The 21,180-nt window shown below is 45.9% G+C and overlaps 1 protein-coding gene across 3 annotated transcripts in view; it reads right to left on the bottom strand.

The window, feature by feature from the left end:
* Positions 1 to 1,055: 1,055 nt before the first annotated feature.
* The window catches only part of MOBP (myelin associated oligodendrocyte basic protein), a 46,948-nt gene continuing 26,823 nt past the window's right edge, over positions 1,056 to 21,180 (bottom strand). For 2 of the 3 annotated variants that reach the window (XM_073222537.1, XM_017670329.3), the window contains 3 exons: positions 17,247 to 17,441; positions 9,483 to 9,563; positions 1,056 to 9,366 (listed from right to left, as the gene is read on the bottom strand). Coding sequence is in view for 2 of the 3 variants with exons in the window: in XM_017670329.3 (XP_017525818.1) it covers positions 17,399 to 17,441 (43 nt within the window). In the remaining variant the exon portion in view is untranslated. The remainder of the gene's footprint in view (positions 9,367 to 9,482; positions 9,564 to 17,246; positions 17,442 to 21,180) is intronic. The other variant, XM_073222538.1, reaches the window with a different exon arrangement.

The raw sequence follows: 21,180 nt of genomic DNA, 5'->3' as shown, positions 1-21,180 counted from the left end.
TCTCCCTTCCTCTGCTCTCCTTTGGATTATTTGCTGTTGATTTTTAAACATTTGAGTAGGGTGCTTATTCCATCTACTTTCATTCTCTTTTTACTGATGTAAAAATTTAAGGCAGTTCACCTCAGCAGAGCTTCACCTCTGTCTGTTATGATTTGTAGTGTTTTCATGTTTCCTCAAAATACCAAACTTGGTTTATAGTTATTCTTTGGCCAAAAGATTGTTTGAGATAAATGTGGTGATGGTGGCATATTTCATTTCCATGGGGAAAGGTCTTCCTGCATTTTGTCATTGCTATTAGCTTCATTTTTTTTTCATTATGGAATTAAAAGCATACGATGTGTTGACTTGATAAACATTTTACATTGCCCATCACCTCACAGTTACCTTTTTTTTCTTTTGGTGAGAAAGATCTACTATCTTAGCAAATCTCAAGTAATGCAAGGCAGTATTACTGCCTATAGTCACTATGCATGATTTTAAAATAACATTTAATAGACTTTCCCTTCATTTGTTGCTTGCTTATAATATAGAGAAGATTATTGTCTCACACCAGATTTGTATTAGAATTCCAGGTATATTTTTCTTCAAAAAGATTTATCTTAATCCTTTCTTTCCCAGAAGCTGGGGAATGGAAACCCAATTACATGGCTCTCTTAAAAGGGTTGGCTGTATTTCTGGGCAGGGAGCAAAAATGATCCACATCTACCAGTCTTACTGTTTCCTTCATCTCAAAGGAGCATAGTTATGAATGGAAACCAGGACTTGCTCTTTAAACCAGGCTTTCACACTCCCAGTTTCCCTGGGCCTCATTTTCTTTATTGTGTGTGTGTTTTGGAGATTATTCAGTAGCAACCAACAAAGCTTTAATTCATTTTCCAAGTATTGTACTTTATTCCACTGTATGAATTTCCAATAATTAATTTGGTTTATTAGTGCAATTCAAGGAATCTTTATTCAAATCTGAAGACAGAATGAAAGACATAAATTAGTTAATTAGTGATGAATAATATGTAAAGATAAACAAGGAAGACCCAGCATTTAATGAGACAAGACACTTAGAAATAGAATGGTTTTTATTTGATCTGTCTTCATGAAAAAAATCCATAACTAGAATTCCAGATAAGCTTGGGTGCCTACATTTTTCAGTCAACTAGATCTATAATGTGCCTACTCACAGGAAGGAGATGAGGTTACCCACATTGTAATTACAGAAATTCCTACATAGGAACGATCATGTCCAGGGTGCAGCCTAAGACCTGTAAAATGTTGGCAAATGTTACCCAAATGTAGGCCTTTGCTCAAAACCAAAACAACCTGCTGTCTTCCCATTTTCTCCTCCAGCTATGTACAGAAAGACAGAAGCACTATGTACCTTATCATTTTCTATCACATACTTTGTATTATTAATCACTTACTTAAGTTCTTTTCTGCCACCTTCCTTGGAAGGTGTAAAGAATAAACACCCTCAAAAGAGTAGAAAACTGTAAGTATATAAATGTTGAGCCCAGAAAAATGAAGCACAGCAAAGTGAAGAAGATGTTAAAATATGAATGTGTTGGCTATTATTTATCAGCAGTGAACAGTGGCAAGAGCAGTTTATTGTTCATCAAAATGTTTTTCTTCTTCTTGGCCGTACAACTAGATTTGTTTCCCAGACTCCCCTGCAGTTGGAGGCCCTCTGTTTAAATTTCTGCCAATGGGATGTGAACAGAAGTGCTACTTCCGGCTGCGGTCCATGAAAGCCCTCCTGGGGCATTCTCCCAAACTCTTTCCTTCTACTTGACTGAGAGGACATGGCAGAGCCTCTGTCACCTTAGGTCCTTAAATTACGAGATGGAGGAGACGTATCCAGCCAACACACACACCTGCCAGGACTGTCACCTGAGCCAAAGCACACATTTTGATGGCCTTTGAGCCATTAATCAGCTGTGGGTGCATCTGTACATCAGCCCAGTGCAGCCTAAATAACACACGACTGACACAAAGCACAGCAAGCCTGTGTTTTCTGTTTGGGTTTCAGCAGGCCTTTACCAAGGCAGTCTAGACAGATGTCCACCCAGTCAGCTCTCAGTTGTTCAGGCATGCCTAGTGTTGGACCCGAGTGAGACCTGGCTCCCAGCACTGGAGGTCTCAGCTGGAACAGGGGTTCAGTTAATTTTCCAAAGGAGTAAGCCCAGAACTCTTGGACAGTGAGCCTCCAGAAACTTCTGGGGCAGCAAGTGTCCAGTTGAAGGACATCATCAGTTCAAAACCACAGGCCCATAACCTGGAGTTGAGGGGCACATGCTGCTCGTGAGTCATTGTGTTGAAATCAGGAAAGAGAGCTGTGTCAGTGTCTGGAGTCAGGCAAGTTGGCCACACCAGGAACCCCAGGGATGCAGGCCAGAAGCCAGGGTCTTGGCTGCTGCGTTCAAATTCCCAGCTGCAGACCTTACTAATTATGAAATCTTGGGCAACTTATTAGTGTCTCTGAGCTGATTTACCTCTTCTATAAAGCTCAGATAATGAAGCTACACAGCTCTAAGGTTTGTTGTGAAAATCAGATGTACTCAAAGGGCTTAGTCTGGCACATAGTAAGCACTCAGTTAACGATGGCTATTTTTATTAAGATGAGTGAGAAGGATGATCCTGGGGGGACTCAGGATCTGGTACAAGCCAGGAGCCTGGCCGGAAAGGGTAGAGAACCAGGGTTATGCTCAATGCAGAGGTTCCCATCTGAAGCTGCAGCCTAGCCCCACCTGGATCTGAAGTGTGGGTAGCTGGGTCTTTCCACTACTCTGCAACCCTGTGACTCACCACCAATGACCAGCACAGGCCAGACAGCATGGAGTGTCCTGGTCACACACATGGGGGGAGGGCAGTGACAGGGACATCCCCCACCCCTGAGGGAAGCATTCTGAAGGCCTACCAGCCCTGAGGGCGGCCCAGGCAGAGTCAGTGCATTGAGATTGGCCAGGGAAGGAGGGCTGAGGAGTGGACCTTGCACGTCAGCATCTCAGATGCCTTAAGTATCAGCCATGTGACTTCTGGTAAGTCTCTGAACTTTATTTTTTTTCTCATCTAAAATGCTGTCTTAAAGAGCTGCATTATGACTAAATACAATAGCACGTTATCTTAGGAAATACCTAACAGGGCATAGTTCTGTAAACTTTCACTGCAGGTCAGGGAAGGGGGGACTGATGTTTATGCGGTCCTGTGTTGATGGGTAAATGGCTGGGCTGTGCATGGGAACCATTCAGTTTGCTACAAAACCACTCGGAGGCCCTGTTGGTTGTGATTTACCATGACAGTGCCCAGTGTGGTGAGCTGGCTCAGCTATAAAGTGCCTGTGAACGAGCAGTGGGCCAGCCCCGGAGCCCCTGCTCCCAGTGCCCCTCTCTGCCCCAGGTGCGCCCTTGCAGCCCGTCTCGGTTCCCTTGGCCGCTGTCATAGCCCTTGGCCTTCAGATGCACATCCTTTAGCACTGGGTGCTCAGTAGCTCCACTCTGTGCTGGACCCTCAAGGGCAAGCTCCCATGGCTGAGTTTTTAGGTATAAGATCATCTGTTGCACACTTGGCAAGGAAATCCTAATTCTCAGGAAGTGGCCTTATCTCCGACCCACCCCAGGTGCCTCTTCCACCCCTTTCATGCAGAAGCCCTGGAAGGCCCCATCTGTGCCCCTGCAGGGTCATACCCAGCGCCATATCCTATACTCAGCAGGGGATATCTGGTCTCCAGACGTGCAGGATGGGGTGGTGGCTCTTGTGCCGTCCGCATGGATGAGCTCTTTCAGCACTGGCCTCTTTTCCTGTACTTTAAGGACAGCCTCTGTGTTTTCCTGCTGTCTTTCTCCTCTCAAACCTGTCTCAATGGCCTCCCCAACAATATCAGTTGCTACATTGTTCTTAAGGATAAAAAGTGTCTTCTGCACAGGGTCCAGGAGAGGCTTCTCTGAGACCCAAGGCCATTCGTGTACCTGTTCTGGGACTGGGTTTGTTGCTTGTCATTTAGGTATGTTGGACCCTCCAAAGTCAAACGTCTGTACCTGTGCCAGGTCTGTGACTCTAAGGAGCCTTCACTGTTCACAGCCTTCACTGTCTTAGACTCAGAGGATCCCTCTGCATGGGGACATTTCTGACTCCAAAACTTTACCTGCTCTTGCAAGAATTTCTGTGTAACACTATTGTTACTGAAGAATTAATTCAGTCCAAATGCTTTCCAGTATTTAAGAGAACAGAGGGAGACTGACCGCAAGGTGAGGGAGATGACTTGTGCCTGGGGGTGGCGTGGGGGCTGACAGGCACCAGAAGTGGGCTGGGGGGCCCGGCCAGAGGCAGAAGGTGGCCCAGAGGCAGAAGGTGGCCCACTTTCTCTGTCAAGAAGCCACTGCCTAGGACCCCAGGAGAGGCCGGGCTGAGGTCTACACTGTTCAGATGGGGATGGCAAGGCCCAGGAGGAAGCAGGGCAGCACTGAAAAGCCACCTGATAGAAAACCACCCGGTCTGAGGAAGGAAGCAAACCAAGGGGAGCAGGACAGAGAGGCGCCATGGGTGGGTCTGGATGGGGGACGTCACTGCAACAGTGGCTCAGCAGCCTGACACAGAAATGAGACAGCATTTCTATCCAGGCCTGAAAACCACTTCAAGTCCCCAGCTTCTGAAGAAAGGAATTTGAACTCCTCAAAACACCCCTAAGTTTTCCTGAGTCTTGGCCACATCACAGATGGAGAATTAGGGGCCCAGGTGGCACACCTGGTGCCTTTATTCATTAGCTACCTCGGCCCAAATGCTGCTCAGAATCCCCTTCGAGCTGAAAGCCCCAAACCTGTTTTCTTTGTCCCATCAGTTTCTCATAAATCTTTTGCCTCTCTCAAATGTACAAAAACTGCCTGCCGTGCCAATTTCTTGGGGTCTCAGTTTAGCTGCTGGGCCCCCATGAACACTAATTAAACTCAGGTTTTGTCTCCCGGTAATCTGTCTGGTCAGTTTGATTCCTAGACCAACCGAAGGGACCTGGAAGAGGAACGGTCTTCCTCACCAACGTGAGGGCCAGGGCAGTTTGCTCGGGGCAGTGGCGATCTCTGCTGCTGACTCCAGCTGGACCTGCACGCCCCACAGAGAGAGTCCTCCCCGTGGCAACCCTGGGGAGAAGACCAGGATGCAGGCGCAGCAAACCCGCCAGGCCTAAGTGACTGGAGGCACAAGGACTTCCTTCCCTGTTGATCGTGCGTTCACATCTCAGGGACATTGCAGACATTATGGTGCCCCTTTTCTCTGCTTGGTTTTTTGTTTTTCACGCACACGTGTTTCCATACATATTCATGAACAAAGTCACTCTTGCTTTCGGCTTTCTGTTTCCTCACATATCCCTGTGCTCCTTCAACTTTAAAATCTCCTTAGGAATAGAAGCTCAGTTAAAGTTTGCATTTTTGTGGCACATTTTCCCTTTATTTTGTCTTTCTCCTTTTACTTTTTAAGTAGCTTTGAAACGCCTTCCCCAGCATGTTTTTTCAGTCTGACATTGCCCACTCGAAATTTCCTGTTCCTCAGAATCCCCTTAACGCTTTCTGGCCTCTGCAGGGTCTTCTCCCTTGAGGTGAGATGGGTGGTGCCTACTGTGGGTAGAGAAGCTGGTTCTGATTTCCCATCAGAGGCCTCCAGCCACACGGTAAGAGAAACGATACAGACATAGGACGGAGAACCCCTGCCTTTCATAGTGGAACGTGGCTGCTGTCAGGTAGATGGCCAGGAGCAGCCTGGTATGACTTGCACCAGGACACACATGCTGGCTCGCTGCTAAGATTCAGTGCGGCTCGAGGACACCTCCATGCGCTATACCACCACTGCCGGCAACACTCAGCGAAGGTTGTGACTTACGCCAGGAAGATTAGAGGGACAGCTCTGAAGGCCAGTCCCAGCATCACCTGAAGTTGGATCCCTCCAGCCTGCCTGCACCCTCTTCCATCAAATAAACCACATTTCACGGAGCTCTCTGGAATTCGGGTGATGTCCATGATACCCCCTCTGACTAGGTCCTGCTATGGGTTCATCTCCTTACAGAGAAACAGCACCCTGCATTTTCAAACTGTCGGTTGTAAAAGTGTAATGTGGGCCTCACATGATTTGTGTTTTATTCAATATATGACCTTGTCAATAAACAACTTCAGAAGCCAAAAACCCCACCAAAAGTGAAGTCTCTCTTGCATCCTTACAGATTTATGGTTCTCTGATACTCTGATGCTTCCTTTCAACATCCAGAATTCACAAACTAATCCTGATTTTTCTCCCTGCCCAGAAAGATGGAATCAACTATCCACTGAGGGCATTTTCCTTTCATTGGAGAACAGTTTTAGAATCCACAGGCACTAGTTCTACAAATAAGCTCATTCCACATTCTGGCTGGAATTTGGCAGAATGGCAGCAAAAATATCCAACAGCATAAATCACTGAGGGAACAGAGTGGATAAAACCTTCTTTAAAAGACAAGTCCATGGATTCTTACAGATATTTTCAATTCACCTCTATTTTAATAAGTTCTTGCCTGACTCTAGTAGAAATGTTCATTAATTTATTTTCTCACTCTTTGAATAACTAAATTTTTGTTGTTTTTATTAATGTTAGTTTTTTTAAAAGCTCTATATTTTCATACCAAACCAATGGGTCTAAATGTCAGCATCGCCTCCCCAAAATTCAGAAGACGCCACATTTTTTCTTCTGTCTTGACACAGCTCAGCTGCCCTGAAACTGGCTCCCTGGTGGGCAGGAGTTGATTCTTTGGTAAGTATTACCTTAGCACCAATATCTGAAAGGAAAAAAGGTCTGGCTAACATGTAGGGGACACCAAAGAAACTGAGTTCAGAGCACTGAGTGTGACACACAGATTCCTTGTTTGCTTAAGAAAAAACAATAAATGCACAATATAGACAAATACCACTTCTCAGCATTTAAAAACCAATCTCCTCTATCAATTTTCTCTCTTTGAGCTCTCTTACTTGAATTTATTTTCCCTTTATGTTTTTTCTTTCACTGGTGCCTTGTATATTTATGGAACAGAATGTTTAGTAAAGATAGCAATTTCACCCAGGCCCATGGGTACGGAGTGTGGCCTCAGGCGAGTCAACTATGCACACTTCTCGCCAACCCCACACTCGATCAGTCACAGTGCATGTGTTCACACCATGGAAATGGGCCAACACTGTAAATCATGAATTTCCACCCAGACAGCCAGTTGTTAGCATCTACCGGGACAAGTCTGGGTACACACCTCAGCCTGCCCAAAACAAAAGGTCAGAGCCTATAACCAGTTAACACACAGAAGGATCACAGTTGCATGCCGAATGCCGTGTTGGAGAACTTTGCACAAGAAGTTAACCTAGACTGGTGCTGGGAGCTTTGTGTACACTTTGCCATATTCACTGCTCAGTGCTCCCCAGAACCAACCCTTACAAAACAAAAAATACAACTGGGTTACAACACATTTTAGTTATAATACCCATTTAGTTATCCAGAGTTTCAAGTAATTTCTAGATATCTTTTACCCATCCCCAGAGGGTTTTATTTTCACAACAAACATGGAGAATTCAGTAATTTCTAGTTATTAACATTTCTGTGCTAATATCCAACTTTTTTTTATATGAAAAAACACACGCTGTGCTCTCCCCTCCCCGATTCTGCATCCTGGAGTAACTCTGCGTCTTCTGGGTGATACGGGGTGGGTAGAGCCCTGTGAGCTCTGAGTACGGGCTTTGGCTTTGCCAAAATCTCAAACAGGCTGCAGGACCGTTAAGTTTCCTTGTAGGGTCAGGTGGGTCTGGCCCTCATTTGTTTTTCCTAGTGGTCTGTCGTGACCAGGCCCCGGGGTTATTCCTAGGAATAAAACGGCCTCAGCTATCTCATCTCTGGAAGCCGTTCACATTGGAGGTTGTCACTTTGTTGCTCTTTTAGCACCTGAATTTAGGCAGGAGAAACATTGCTGCCTGAAGGCTCTGTGCAGCTCGGTTTCCTTGCCTTTGTACTGTGACTGCCACAGAGAAGCAACTTCCCCTCAATGAGGAAGCCAGGATGCCAGCCTCGCCCCCAGGGCTGCCCTGGGACAGCATCTGGCTTGACCCCTCTGGCCGGGGGGTGCAGCATGCACGCTGCCTCTTGCCTGGCCAGCACTCTCCCTGCTCTCTGGCCTCCCGCTCCCCCAGCCCCACGCCTGGAGCAGGACTTTCTCTGGCACTGCCCCCCTTCTCATTTGTCTTTTAGCCCCAACAAGGTCTGGCTGTGCTCCTTCAAGGCCATGAGCCTGCCTGGCCCCTGCTCCCAACACAAGACAGCTCCCACGGCCTTGCCTGCCTCTCCTCCGAGCTCCCCTCTCCCTCATACTGCCCGTTTTACATCCGTCCGCATTCTACAACATTCTATGACCTTCTACTGTGTCTTCCTGCCCATTATTAAAGGAGTGCGAGGAAGGGTGTATCAACTCTGTCCTTTTTCTCCATGTCAGAAGCCAGCAGAAGCTACAGTAACCCAGACCAAAAATGGACTTAGAACAAGTGTTTTTGTTTTCTAAGACTAAGAACTTTGGAGAGACCCCTGGCTTTTCATTAGACTCCCACTTATCTCCCCATAAACGTCTGTATCTGGCTAATATTGTTGACTATTTCTATACAGCTTTTCTGTTATTTCTTCAAAACAGGAATTATTTCAAATCTTTTTGATGTGGAGAAGGGTCGACATTTCTTGAATAGCCTTTTGTGCTGTTGTCATTTTTTATTCTACTGCATCACTGAGACTGTGAGATTTTATGGCTTCTGCTTATTGGGAAATTATAGTATCGTGGGTTGTTAAATTTCAGGCATGGGGCATCTTGTTGCAATTACCATCTACTATTTGCTTTTTATATTCCACATTTTGTTTTCCAAATTTATCTACCTGATGAAGCATATCGGATTCATTGGTTTTAACTGCTGTTTAGGGTTTTATTTGTGGATATACCAGTACTGGTTTATTCATTCTCCCATCGGTGGATATTTTGATTAATATCTTTCTATCTCTCTCTCTTTTTTTTAATGGCAAATAGTGCTTGCTTCACGGAACAGATTTAAATGTCTCTCCTTTTTCCATGAATGAAAGTTTTCTCTAGGAAGGGTGCCTAAAATCACACTTGCTTGATCATAGCTTATACAATATCCTGCTTTACCAGTATTCCGAGATTTCACTCCAAAGGTGTTGTAATAGTTATAAATTCTCATCAGTAGCTTATGAGAATTTTTCCCACATCCTTGCCAACATTTGGTAATTTTTAATTTTTGCCATTATGATGGTTATTCAATGATATCTTTTTTTTTTGGCACATCCCTGAAGAAAGATATACATCTTCAGATTGAAGAAACTTGAGTCCTGAGCAAAATACATAAAGATAAATCCACTCTAAGTGACATCATAGTAAAACTTCAGAACACCAAAGATAAAAAGAAAATCTTAAAAACAACAGAGGGAATATAAAATTTACTTACAATGGAAGAGCAAGCGGACTGAGAGCTGATTTCTCATTGGCAATTACAGAGGTCAGAAGACAATAGAATATCTTCCAAATGCTGTTGGGGGAAAAAAACCTGTCAAACTGGAATCCACACTGTTCTCCCAGGAGTTGTAGTCTGTGCATCCTCGGCTGGCCTCACACACCTCCTCAGAAATAGACTCCGCTTCTTGGCCAAAGGGATGGGCAGGCATGTGAAGCCGGCAGATTCCAGAGCGGCATGACCTCTGGTCATATGACTGATCCAAAGCATAGGTATATAAACAAGGAAAGCCAGGAAGAGCTCTGGACGCCCTGGGCCGCGCCCTCCCTGTACTGTGGATGTGGCCTCTTTGGCCCCTCGCATCTGAAAGTCTTGAGAGGAAACTTTTAGAGAAAAGGAGAGAGAAAGAGAGAGTCTCTAGCAGAGTTCATTTTTAACTGACTGGAGGTGCAGAAGTGGTAGAGGGCAGTGAGGTGTGGGGAGTGGAAAGATGGGAGACGAAAGCATGAGATGAAAGTACTGCTCGTCAGTGGGTGAATCAGGCACCACATATCAAAGCTTTCCACTCAGAAAATAGAGCATCTCAATTTGCGTACACTCCCACCCCAGGCCAGAACCGTGTGGATCTGTGTGTCCTGGTGCTGTACATCTATGTTCTCTTTATTCAAACCAAAGACAACATAGTCCATTCAAGTCACAGAATTTCAGAACTGCTTGAAAAAGTCACCATAAACCCTTGTTCTGAATCAGTTGCATCCCGAGGGGGATCTGAAAGGTTCAGAAAATAGCTGCCTCAAGAAGCAGCTTTATAAAGCTTTGTTGGGTGATAAATGCACTAAGGATTTTCATTTTCACAACAACTTGGGTGTCACGGGTCAGAAGAGAATGGAAATTAGAAATTGGAAAGACTTGCCAGCCCCACCTCCTTCCATATGTGGACAGAGCATCACGGGGTATCTGCCACAGCCCTGGGCCCCCCAGCAGCATGTTTGAGCAAGGGGACCACAGGGGATGGAAGAGGCCTAAGCCACTCCTCCCAGAGCACATGCGCAGCAGAAGGAAGGCAGCCTCAGGAGGGGAGAATCCCTCCTTCTCTGTCTGTCTGTCTGTCTGTCTGTCTCTCTCTCACACACACATATATTTTGGTGCCAAATGCTCCCGGTTCCTCTTTTGGACTCCAGAGAGCTGAGCAAAAGAAAACTTGTACAAGAAGAAAAGGAAGGTGTCACATGAGAATCTGGGTTCAAATATTTGGCTGAGGGCTTTTGGAGACCTGTGACAATGAGGTAACAGCGAATTAAAACCAGGCAAAAGCAAGTTTAGGCAGTAGATACGGCAACAGTGTAACCATTAACCATTCCGCTCAGGTGAGCTTATCTGCAAGGCGTGAGGGCACCCTGGCAGCGTCTTCTTGGGAAAGAGAAGAAAACCAGGACTGGGACACCTGGAGCCAGAACGCCGCTGCTGTGGGTCAGCACCCCATCTGGGGCTGCTCTTCGTCACCTGACAACAGGAACTGGCAAGAATCAAAGTGGTGCTGGTTGGGCAGAATCTCAGTCAACACCTGGGAACAAGATCTGGGAAGGCAGTGGACATGGTATGAAGAAATCTAAAACTAAGCTATTTTGTGAATTTAAGTTATGAAAAAGGAGATGAGTGAGCAAAAGAGAAGGGAGGAAGGTGGGAGCTGGAAGAAGAGGAAGGCGCAGCCGTTGGAGGGGCAGGAAACAAACAGAAGCCTGTGGTCTCCATGGGCTCAAGCTGCTCCCGCCTCCCACCCCTACCTAAGAGTTCTGTGAGCAACCCAGATGAGATCTCAAGTCCCAGAAGGAACCTTAGGAAAATAATGGACGGAAGGGCTGAAGAAATACGCAAGGCAGCTGAAACCACTTGATCTTGATCTTTGCATCTGAGAAAAATCACCGGCAAGGAAATGGACAGGATCGTTCCAAAAATAATGAGTTGGTTGGCAGATGACCATAGTATTAAGAAGATGAAAAGTCAGATGGCACCAAAATGCACATTACCGAGAGCTGAAGAAAACAGACATCATTTACATTCTAAGCTGAATAACGAGGTGTCAGCAAGGCATCAGCTGGAAGAAAAAAGTTGGAAAATGATCTTTTTTTTTTACTGCTTGCAGCCAAAGCTCTAGCTGGAAATAAATGCAAAACCTTGCAGCTGGCAGGCAGTCCTTACCAATCCCCATCAGTGGAAAAGTAAGACTGTTAAAGGGTCTGACTCAGAAAGCTTAAAAACAGAAGCTGTCAGCTGCAGAAGAGGATGTTCACAGGAATTTAAGAAATGGAGAGTGAATTACAGTGAAAACAGATTATGTAAACATCCGTTAGATCACCATGCAGAAAAGAAAAAAACTGCCCAGGACACCAGGCGTTTTCTTTCTGATGCACCAAGATTTCTTTCTTTAGAGAAAAGAGATGTTGCCTTCCTGAGACAGAAATGGCAGGCAGCAAACCCAGACTGCTGTGCTTCAGAGATCTCAGAAATAAAAACAAACCCAGGGAGATCAGCTAAATACCTCCCATCCATTAGAGGCTCTGAAGGCCACGTTGGTTCCCATGGGACACACCTGTTGAGGGCTGGCATCACTCTGCTCCCCACTGCACAACCCACCTTTTTGTTGATACAAAAGGCATGCCTAAAAGTGAGGTAGTTGTGAATGGGCTTGTACCCAGGTGGAGGGACATACAAGGTGTCAGGAAAAACTTTACCCTCTGATCTGTATGCAAACATGACTTAGTTGATATAAAGTTGGCAGATCGTCTGCTGGGTCTCACACCCTCTGAATGGCGGATTACGCAACCCTCGTTGGTGATGAACCCAACAGGAGTATCTCCATTTCATCACTAATCAAATAGATTTGCCTGGAGGTCATACAGGGCTATGCATGGATCACCACCTGGGCCAAAGGACCACTTTTTTTTTTTTTTTGGTATCATTAATCTACAATTGCATGAAGAACATTATGTTTACTAGGCTCCCCCCCTACACCAAGTTCCCCCCACAAACCCCATTACAGTCACTGTCCATCAGCATAGTAAAATGCAAATAATCCAGAAATGCAGCAAAATTCCAGTGGGGGTAGGAGTCACTACTTACCCTTACTAAGTAAGAATCACTACTTGTCTTCTCTGTGTTGCACATCCCTCCCATGTCCTCCCCCCCACATAATACATGCTAATCATAATGCCCCCTTTCTTTTTCCCTGCCCTTATCCCTCCCTTCCCTCCCATTCTCCCCAGTCCCTTTCCCTTTGGTAACTGTTAGTCCATTCTTGGGTTCTGTGATTCTGCTGCTGTTTTGTTCCTTCAGTTTTCCTTTGTTCTTATACTCCTCAGATGAGTGAAATCATTTGGTATTTCTCTTTCTCCGCTTGGCTTATTTCACTGAGCATAATACCCTCCAGCTCCATCCATGTTGCTGCAAATGGTAGGATTTGCCCTCTTCTTATGGCTGAGTAGTATTCCATTGTGTATATGTACCACATCTTCTTTATCCATTCATCTATCAATGGACGTTTAGGTTGCTTCCAATTCTTGGTTATTATAAATAGTGCTGCAATAAACACAGGGGTGCATCTGTCTTTTTCAAACTGGGCTGCTGCATTCTTAGGGTAAATTCCTAGAAGTGGAATTCCTGGGTCAAATGGTATTTCTATTTTGAGCATTTTGAGGAACCTCCATACTGTTTTACACAATGGTTGAACTAATTTACATTCCCACCAGCAGTGTAGGAGGGTTCCTACACTTTCTCCACAACCTTGCCAACATTTGTTGTTGTTTAAGGACCATTTTTAATATCTGATAAAATATCTTCCTCTAGTATCATCCCTAGGTGGCTTCATTATAAAGAATGGCCCCCAAATCTCTTACTTTCTGCATTAAGAGCTGGTTTGGCTAATGCTAATGCAAATAACTTCCTATCTTTACTAGAAATATCTGTCATGAACGTACCACAGAAAGGACTCCCACCTCCAACGGCCACTTCCAAATATGGACCCGGGCCCTCTTTCCCACTCTTTCTTCCTGGTGAGCTTCCATCTCCTGGCTAAAGAAACCTCCCGAAACTTAGACTCTCTTGCTGTAAAAGAGTACCTTCTTTCTTAACTCAGATAACTTGAGATTATTTACCTTTCTCTCTACAAAACATTCACAGCCCTTGGGTTCTAGAGAAATGCCTGCCAGCCTCTCCAGATGCCACCACTGGGTCCCACAGGCTTCCAGCCTCAGGTCAGGAATGCGCTCTTCAACCATTCACTTCAAAATCCACTGTGAGTATTACTTTGGTAGTTAGATTAACACCACATTTAAAGGCCACCACTGAAGCTGTAGCCTCCCATTTTCTTCACTCTCCTCAAATTTATTTTGCGGATTAATGATTTTATGTAGTTTATGTAGCATGTGCAGCAGGAATGGGTTTGTAGGGCTATATTGAATGTAATACTCTCACCTAAGTTTGTTCAGCAGTACAGCTATAATTAACAGCCAGCTGATCAACCTGGTGGTGGTGAATTGCTGCCTGGGAGGGAATAACTAGTTGCTGAAACAACAGTCAACTGAACTCAAACTGGCAATGGAATGCCAAAGAACACACTCTTCTATTCCGGAAATCGTTTAGAAAAGCCCAAAAAAAAGCTTCTATCAAAATTTGCTTCCAGTCATGAAAGTGGAGATGGTCAGACTCACCCCAGTGGAGCCCTTTCCCTGTGCAGAATCAGAAGTCAGCCTAGGCCCTCACGGCTGCCTCTGTTGATGCGGGGATGTGGCCAGGAGCCCTGGTGGCTCTGCTCCCCTCTCCTCCCCTAAGGGGGCATCTCCAAGTGCCCAGGGCTCCGCTGTGCTCAGATTTGAAATTTCTAGGTTACAGCGTGACAACAGTAAGGTCAAGGGCATGGTTTCAGTGACCATGGGGTCCAGGACCAACATCTCCCATTTACAAACACAAAACACTGGGTTTGTAACACCATTACAAACATCAACACCAGGGCTCATAAATACCAACACCACAGTTCATGCTCAATAAAAAAGTTACTTTTGTTACTATCCTTAACCAACATTCCTGCAAGTGTGTTCCTGTGTTACAAACAGGAAGAGTGAGTATGCAGAATCTCTGCAGATTACAACTCCAGTAGTACACCCTACTGTTAGGTCAACAGAGCCATCTTTTCCATTAAGAACATTTCATTTCACTTAGACAAAAATAATAAGTGCCTCTTAATGGTTTTATTACTGGGGCTGAGACATGTCTATGGTGCCAGACAAGAAGCCTTCCCAGGACCCTTCCAGACCTGAATCTCCGCATTTCTCTGATGTCAGAACAGGAGCCCAGACAAACGTCCAGCAAATTACTGTTTCACAGCCTCACACATCTCACTATTATCTGTCAGAATTTCTGCAGTTTCCCACAGCCAAAGCCTCCTCGTGATTATTCCTTGGGAAGATTAGACTAAGCCTTTCTTTCTCCAACTCTGTCACCTCCTCTCTGAGACCATATGTGTCTCAAGTTTAGATTTGGGATTGACATCTAAATATGAAGTTTTAGGCAATGACGCAGTGACAAAATATTGCCTTGAATTGTTACTTAATTGACTATATTCATCTGGAGAAAGAGGGTTTTTTTTTAGAAGATTTCAAAGACCTGAGATGAAGTGGTTCCTTTACAGTCCTCTTACCTCTGACTCCAGCACACCACCCCCATTGTGCCCAGAACATGTCACTGCCCACTTCCAGAGAAAATCAAAGCCAGAGCAGCAACTGCCTGGAGCTCCTGCCACTGACCCAGAATCTGCGCTCTCACTCCTCGCCTCTATTCCAGTGGAAAGGAGCCATGCTCTGGGCCTGAGGACCTCGCTGGCGCCCTGGATTCCAGCTCCCAGCACCTCAGTCCTGGCTGCACCAGCCATCTCCTGGCCCCCCACATTTGCGGGCACCCCACCTACTGCCCTGTCCTTGGCTTCTCTGCACGGCCAAGCTTAGCCGAAGGAGTTGCAGGGCCAAGCAATGGACAAGTAAATAAATGAACAGATACCCGAGGGGCTGTAGAAGACAAACACTAGTGTGAGGGCAAGACAGTAACCGCAGAAACCATGCCTCGTTTCCAAGGGACACGCTTCTGTCTGAGAGGATACTTGAGCTGAAGTCACCAGAGCAAAAGGTCTTGGGCAGAGCATCCCCAGCAGAAGGAAGAGCAAGAACAGGGCCCCAAGATGGGCACAAACACTGTGCAGATGTGAATTTCGTTTGCACGTGGGAAAGGACAGAACAGAAAGAAGGCAAGAAAGTCTGGTCCTTCTGGGTAAGAAAGGCCCTTGTGTGTCACAGTGAAAGGGACCAAGCCCAGCAGAGCAATAAGCTCATTGCCCTGGGGGCTGGGTCCTGGCCCCACCTCCTCTCCTGGGTAGAGAAGGGTTGGAGGAGGGGGCATGGGGGTTATCTACTGCTTCACCTCTTCAATCCCAGCCCCAAGAGCCAGTAAGCAAATCAGCACTTAGGGGCTGAAAGCCAGCTTGGATGACTTCTGCACCAGACCCCCTGGAGCCCTAAGAGAGACTCCCCACTCCAACCCCGCTTCCTCCCCAAGCACTGAATCCACGGGAAAGTGGCCCAGGACAGGCTCCTGTAAGGCCAGGGCCAGGTGCACACAGAACCTGAGTCAGGGTCAGGCCCAGCAGGGAGTGTCCTACAGCACCACCTTCCCTCCCAGACAGCTCTGCTGGTCAGGGTCCTGGGGTGGGGGTTGGGAGGGGCACAGAGCTGACATGGGCTTTGGAGGGGCATTCCAGGATTTGTGCTGGGGAGAGTAACAGGCCAGGAAGATGTTCTTCCAAAGCTAAATTCCCCAACACACACATGCACATGTACACATGCATGCCCACATGCACACACCAACCCACAGGAATGCAGGGTGATCTGAGGGCCCCCTGTTTAAAGGGGACAGCCCCCCAGCATGTGTACGTTTGCAGGGGGTGTGGTGGAAGCAGGGTGGAGCCGGGCAGGCCGGGGGTTCCCATGGCTCTGGTTCTGGAAGTGCCGTGAGGCCAGTTGCCTGTGTAGCTGGGTGGGGGGCAGCATCTCCAGCCCCACAGAGGGCCCCTCACAGCAGCAGCCACCGCTAAGTCTGGGGGACCCCTCAGCAGAGTTGGGAGAGGCATCCGCCTAAAGTAATGAATTCTGGAGCTGGGCACAGGCGGGCTGGAGGGGCTGGAAGGCAGTGCCCTGCAGGGTCTACTCTGTCCCTGCGCCAGCTCTGGGAGGCACCCTGGAGGGAGCTGCCTCCTCAAGCCCTTCCCTCAGCTCTGATGGCACTTGCTGCCCCTCGGTGGGGTGTGGATGACTCCTAACCCCATGGGAATTTCACTGCATTTCTGGATTATTTGCATCTCTAATACCTTCCTCGGAAAGAGCCTGGACCCTTTCCAGTGTCCATGGTGCCTCTGACTGTGGGCCAGTGCCAGGAACGGACCCGAGAGGCCAGCAGAAGCACACGGCACAGGAGAGAGGAGCCAGCCAGAGGATCCACCACAAAGAGGATGGTCAGGATCAGAAGCTGGGATGGAGGGGCTGGAGGCTGGAGGGCACACATGGGCTGGCCCTTGAGCCACCCTGATCCAAAACCCTGGTGGCCTGCACACATGCTGGGGAGAAGGTGCTGCAGCAGGGAGCAACGTGCACTGAGCTCTGGAGCTCGGGGGCCCCGCTGGGGCCCAGGCTACAGGAGCACACCCTCCAGGCCCCTCACCTCCAGGCAGGCCGCCGGGCACCTGACAAGGAGACCCTGGGCATCGCGGTGTCACCCGTGTCACAGTTACAGTAAAGAACCTGCCCCAGGGCACGTGGGTGGAGCGGCAGGGAGTGTGGGGGCTGAGGCCGCCCATTCGCGGGAGGCTCCTGTCACTTCTTCCGGGGGGTGGTCGGCTTGGTCCTCCTTTTCAACCTGGTTTACAAAGAGAAACATAAAAATCCATGTTGCTACATGGCTACTCTCTCCAGGCTCAGTGAACAGAACTGTGAATTTGCAGACCGTCTTGGAGGGAAGTCCAGCCTTAGGATCCCTCCTTAAGTTCTCAATTCTGGCAATCTCTGGCCAAAATAATAAGATAACATTTTTCTTCCTGGCTTGAGCCTAGGAAAGATATTCTTTAAAAGTTTTACTTTTATGTACAATAACTATTGCTTATCTGTTCAATCAAGCAGAGAATTTTGAAACACAGAAAAGCACAAAGGAAATCAAAGTACCACTCCACTCCTAGAAAAATCTAGTTTTGCAGCCCATAACACGTAAAGATGTGAACATACACATGTTTACACACAGGATATATGCACTCACATAAAATCATGAGCATACTGATGTGTTCCTATTTTGATGGGGAAAAGACTGTGTTCAAGAAGGAAATACATACAACTCAGTAAAGACATCATAAATATGTGGCCCCAGACACCTATTACTTGGAAGCTTACTCTCCAGTTGAGGGATTGTATTATATAAGCTGCAATTTATTTAGACAGCAAACTCCATTTGGCCACTTTTTTTTTTTTTGTATCATTAATATACAATCACATGAGCAACATTGTGGTTACTAGATTCCCCCATTATCAATTTCCCACCACATACCCATTACAGTCACTGTCCATCCGTGTAGTAAGATGCTATAGTGTCACTACTTGTCTTCTCTTTGCTATATTGCCTTCCCTGGGCACCCCCAAATGTTAATGTGTGCTAATCGTAACGCCCCATGTGGCCACTTTTGAAATGAGGCCAGGTAGGAAAAGTTTCACAACAAATTTCAGAACCAAAGTTCTCAATGTAAAAAGCAAATAAGAAAACAAAACAAAACAAAACAAAATACCAAGATGCGTGCATTAGGAATATACTAGAGACAGCTTATGGGGCTTTTCCCATAGTTTGAGGGGTTAAAATTAGAAAGAAAATTCATATTCAGGTGTTAATAACAGCATTTTCTATAGCCCCAAATTATATATCAGGCTAACAGTGCTGGTGCCTTTCAGACATGATTGAAGATACCAGGAAAAATAAACAAATATTTTAGGGGAGTGGGTGGGGGGATGAACACTAAGATAAATTAGTTGCTGGATGGAAGTAAAGCACAGGGAAAACAATCAATAATAATGTAGTAACTTTGTAATGAAGCAAAACTGAAGGAACAAAATAGCAGCAGACTCAGAGACTCCAAGAATGAACTATTGGTTACCAAAGAGGAGGGGTGTGGGTGGGCGGTTAGGGAGGGAGGAGAGGGGGATTGAGGGGTATTATGTTTAGTACACATGATGTGGGGGATCACGGGGAAGACAGTGTAGCACAGAGAAGGCACATAGTGAATCTGTAGCATCTTGCTGCACTGATGGACAGTGACTGCATTGGGGTATGGGTGGGGACTTGATAATATAGGTAAATGTAGTAACCACATTGTTTTTCATGTGAAACCTTCATAAGAGTGTATATCAATCATACCTTAATAAAAATAAGTAATAATAATAATGCTCTGTATGGTGACAGCTGGTAACTCCACTTATTGTGGAGAGTATTTCTTAATGTATAAAATTGTCAAATCATTGTGTTGTACACCTGAAACCAATATAATACTGTGTGTAAACTATACTTCAATACAAAAAAAAAAGAAACATGCAGAATGAATCGTAGCCTGGATGTTTGGAACACACCCCTTGATACTTAGGAAAAGCATCTCTTCATGTCTTCTGGGTTGCCTTGATGCCCTCCAGCACAGGACAGCCTATTCATATTAGACTCCCCTCTATCCTGCTTCATATATAACCTGGGGCTGATGCTAGTATGGAAGCCCACAGACCCGTGGCACTGCCTTGGCAGGTACCACTGCAACTAGCCAGTGTGGCACCTTGGGTGATATGAGCACTGAATTGTCTAAGTGGCACTCTCCTGGCAATGGCATGATACCAAGGGGATGGGGTACAGCAGCAGCCCCTGAACTCCAGTTCACCCAGGAAGCAACTGAGTGAGGAGGATCTGCTAGCTAGGATTAAGTGACACATGTGCCCTTGGTAGCAGTCCTAATACCATCCACTTACCTAGTACTATAAGATGATGAGCAAAGGCCTGCATAGTGATAATTAAGGAAGTAGATAATTCTACATTTTATACATGGGAAAATCTGGTTTTGAGAGAATAAGTCACTTGGACCAGCAGCAGAACTCAGACTCAAACCTAATGCCAGAGTCCTGGGCCTTTCTTTGTGCCAGACTGCCTGCTAGGTGTGCATGGAGGTCTCATTCAGTCAATAACATCAGCCAAGCCCTGAGTCAGGCCCAGGGAATATGTGTGTAAGATTCAGCAAGAGAAATGAACACTAGAGGTCTGAAATGGAGCAGTGGAGCAGCTGAGTCCAGAGAGAAGTGACCATCTGCTCAGCATGAAGTGTACAGGCTCTTAAGGCAGACAGCTCCTTAAGACTGACACAAAGATGATTCTGCAGACACAGGAGAGAAGTTCCCTGCCTGCATCCCAACTAACCAACTGAATACAAGTCACTGTGATGCAAAAATCAAGCCCTGTATAAAATGTCCTTGTCATCTTGCAGCACAGCTTTGATGAAAATTATCAAGACTGTCCACATATCTGAGCAGAAGACACAAACAGCTCAAGCCCAGGTAGGGCTGGAGAAGGAAGAGGACCACCATCACATGGCTGTTGCTCAGAGTGTTACCTCTCTCCAAGAGGAGCTTGGCCCTGAATGAGGATTGGAACTGAGTCTGTCATGCAAAGTCCTGACAGCTTTGGTAACCGTTTCTCATAAGCATTGAGGTGGCATTGGTACCTGGTGATCTTGGGTATTACCATGATAATAATTCTAGCAGAAATTAGAACTTCTTTGATTCTTTAAATCCAAAGCACATTCATACCCATTCTTGAATTTGATGGTAGAGCATGTCAGTCAATGAACCATGAGAACCATATCTTGAAAAGAGGATGTGAAGAAATGATGGGTATGAACCTACAACCCAACCCAAGCACCTTATCTGGCTGGGCTCAGGCCTTTGGGCTCTAACCCTTTTAATGACCCAGAAAGCCAATTTGTCAAGGACTTAATCTTGTCCAGAATATTTCTAGAAAAAGAAAATGTTCTAAGTGAAATGGTTATACAAAAGCTAGGCATACAGATTGAAAAGGAAAAAATTAAACTATCTCTATTCACAGATAACATGATTGTCAGTGTAGAAAATTCCAGAGTCTACCTCCTCAAAAAAGCCAAAAGTGAGATTAACAAGACCATAGGATACATGACCAATACACAAAAATCAGTTATACTTAAATACTGGCAATGAACAACTGAAAATTGAAATGGAAAAAATACTATTCTTAAAAGTACCTGAAAGTATGAAATGCTTAAGTATAAAGCAAACAAAATATGTGCAAGGTCTTCAGGCTGAAAACTACATTACCAAAAACACCAAAGGAAAGGAGAAGGTATACCATGTTCATGGTTCAGTGTTGTTAATAGTTCTCTCCCAGTGGATTTATAAACAGCACAATCCCATTCGGTCCTACCGGGATATATTGTAGAGACTGACACTAAAATTTTGTGGGAAAGCAGAGGAAGTAGAAGCCCTAATAGCAAGTTCAAAAACAAAGAATAAGTGGAGAATTCACACTAAGCTGCTTTCAATACTGTAAGCTAGAA

This window comes from Manis javanica, chromosome 15 (assembly GCF_040802235.1).
Source record: "Manis javanica isolate MJ-LG chromosome 15, MJ_LKY, whole genome shotgun sequence".
NCBI classification, from domain to species: domain Eukaryota; kingdom Metazoa; phylum Chordata; class Mammalia; order Pholidota; family Manidae; genus Manis; species Manis javanica.
The sequence above is the reverse complement of the archived record's forward strand: the minus strand, read 5'-3'. Positions and strand labels throughout refer to the sequence as shown.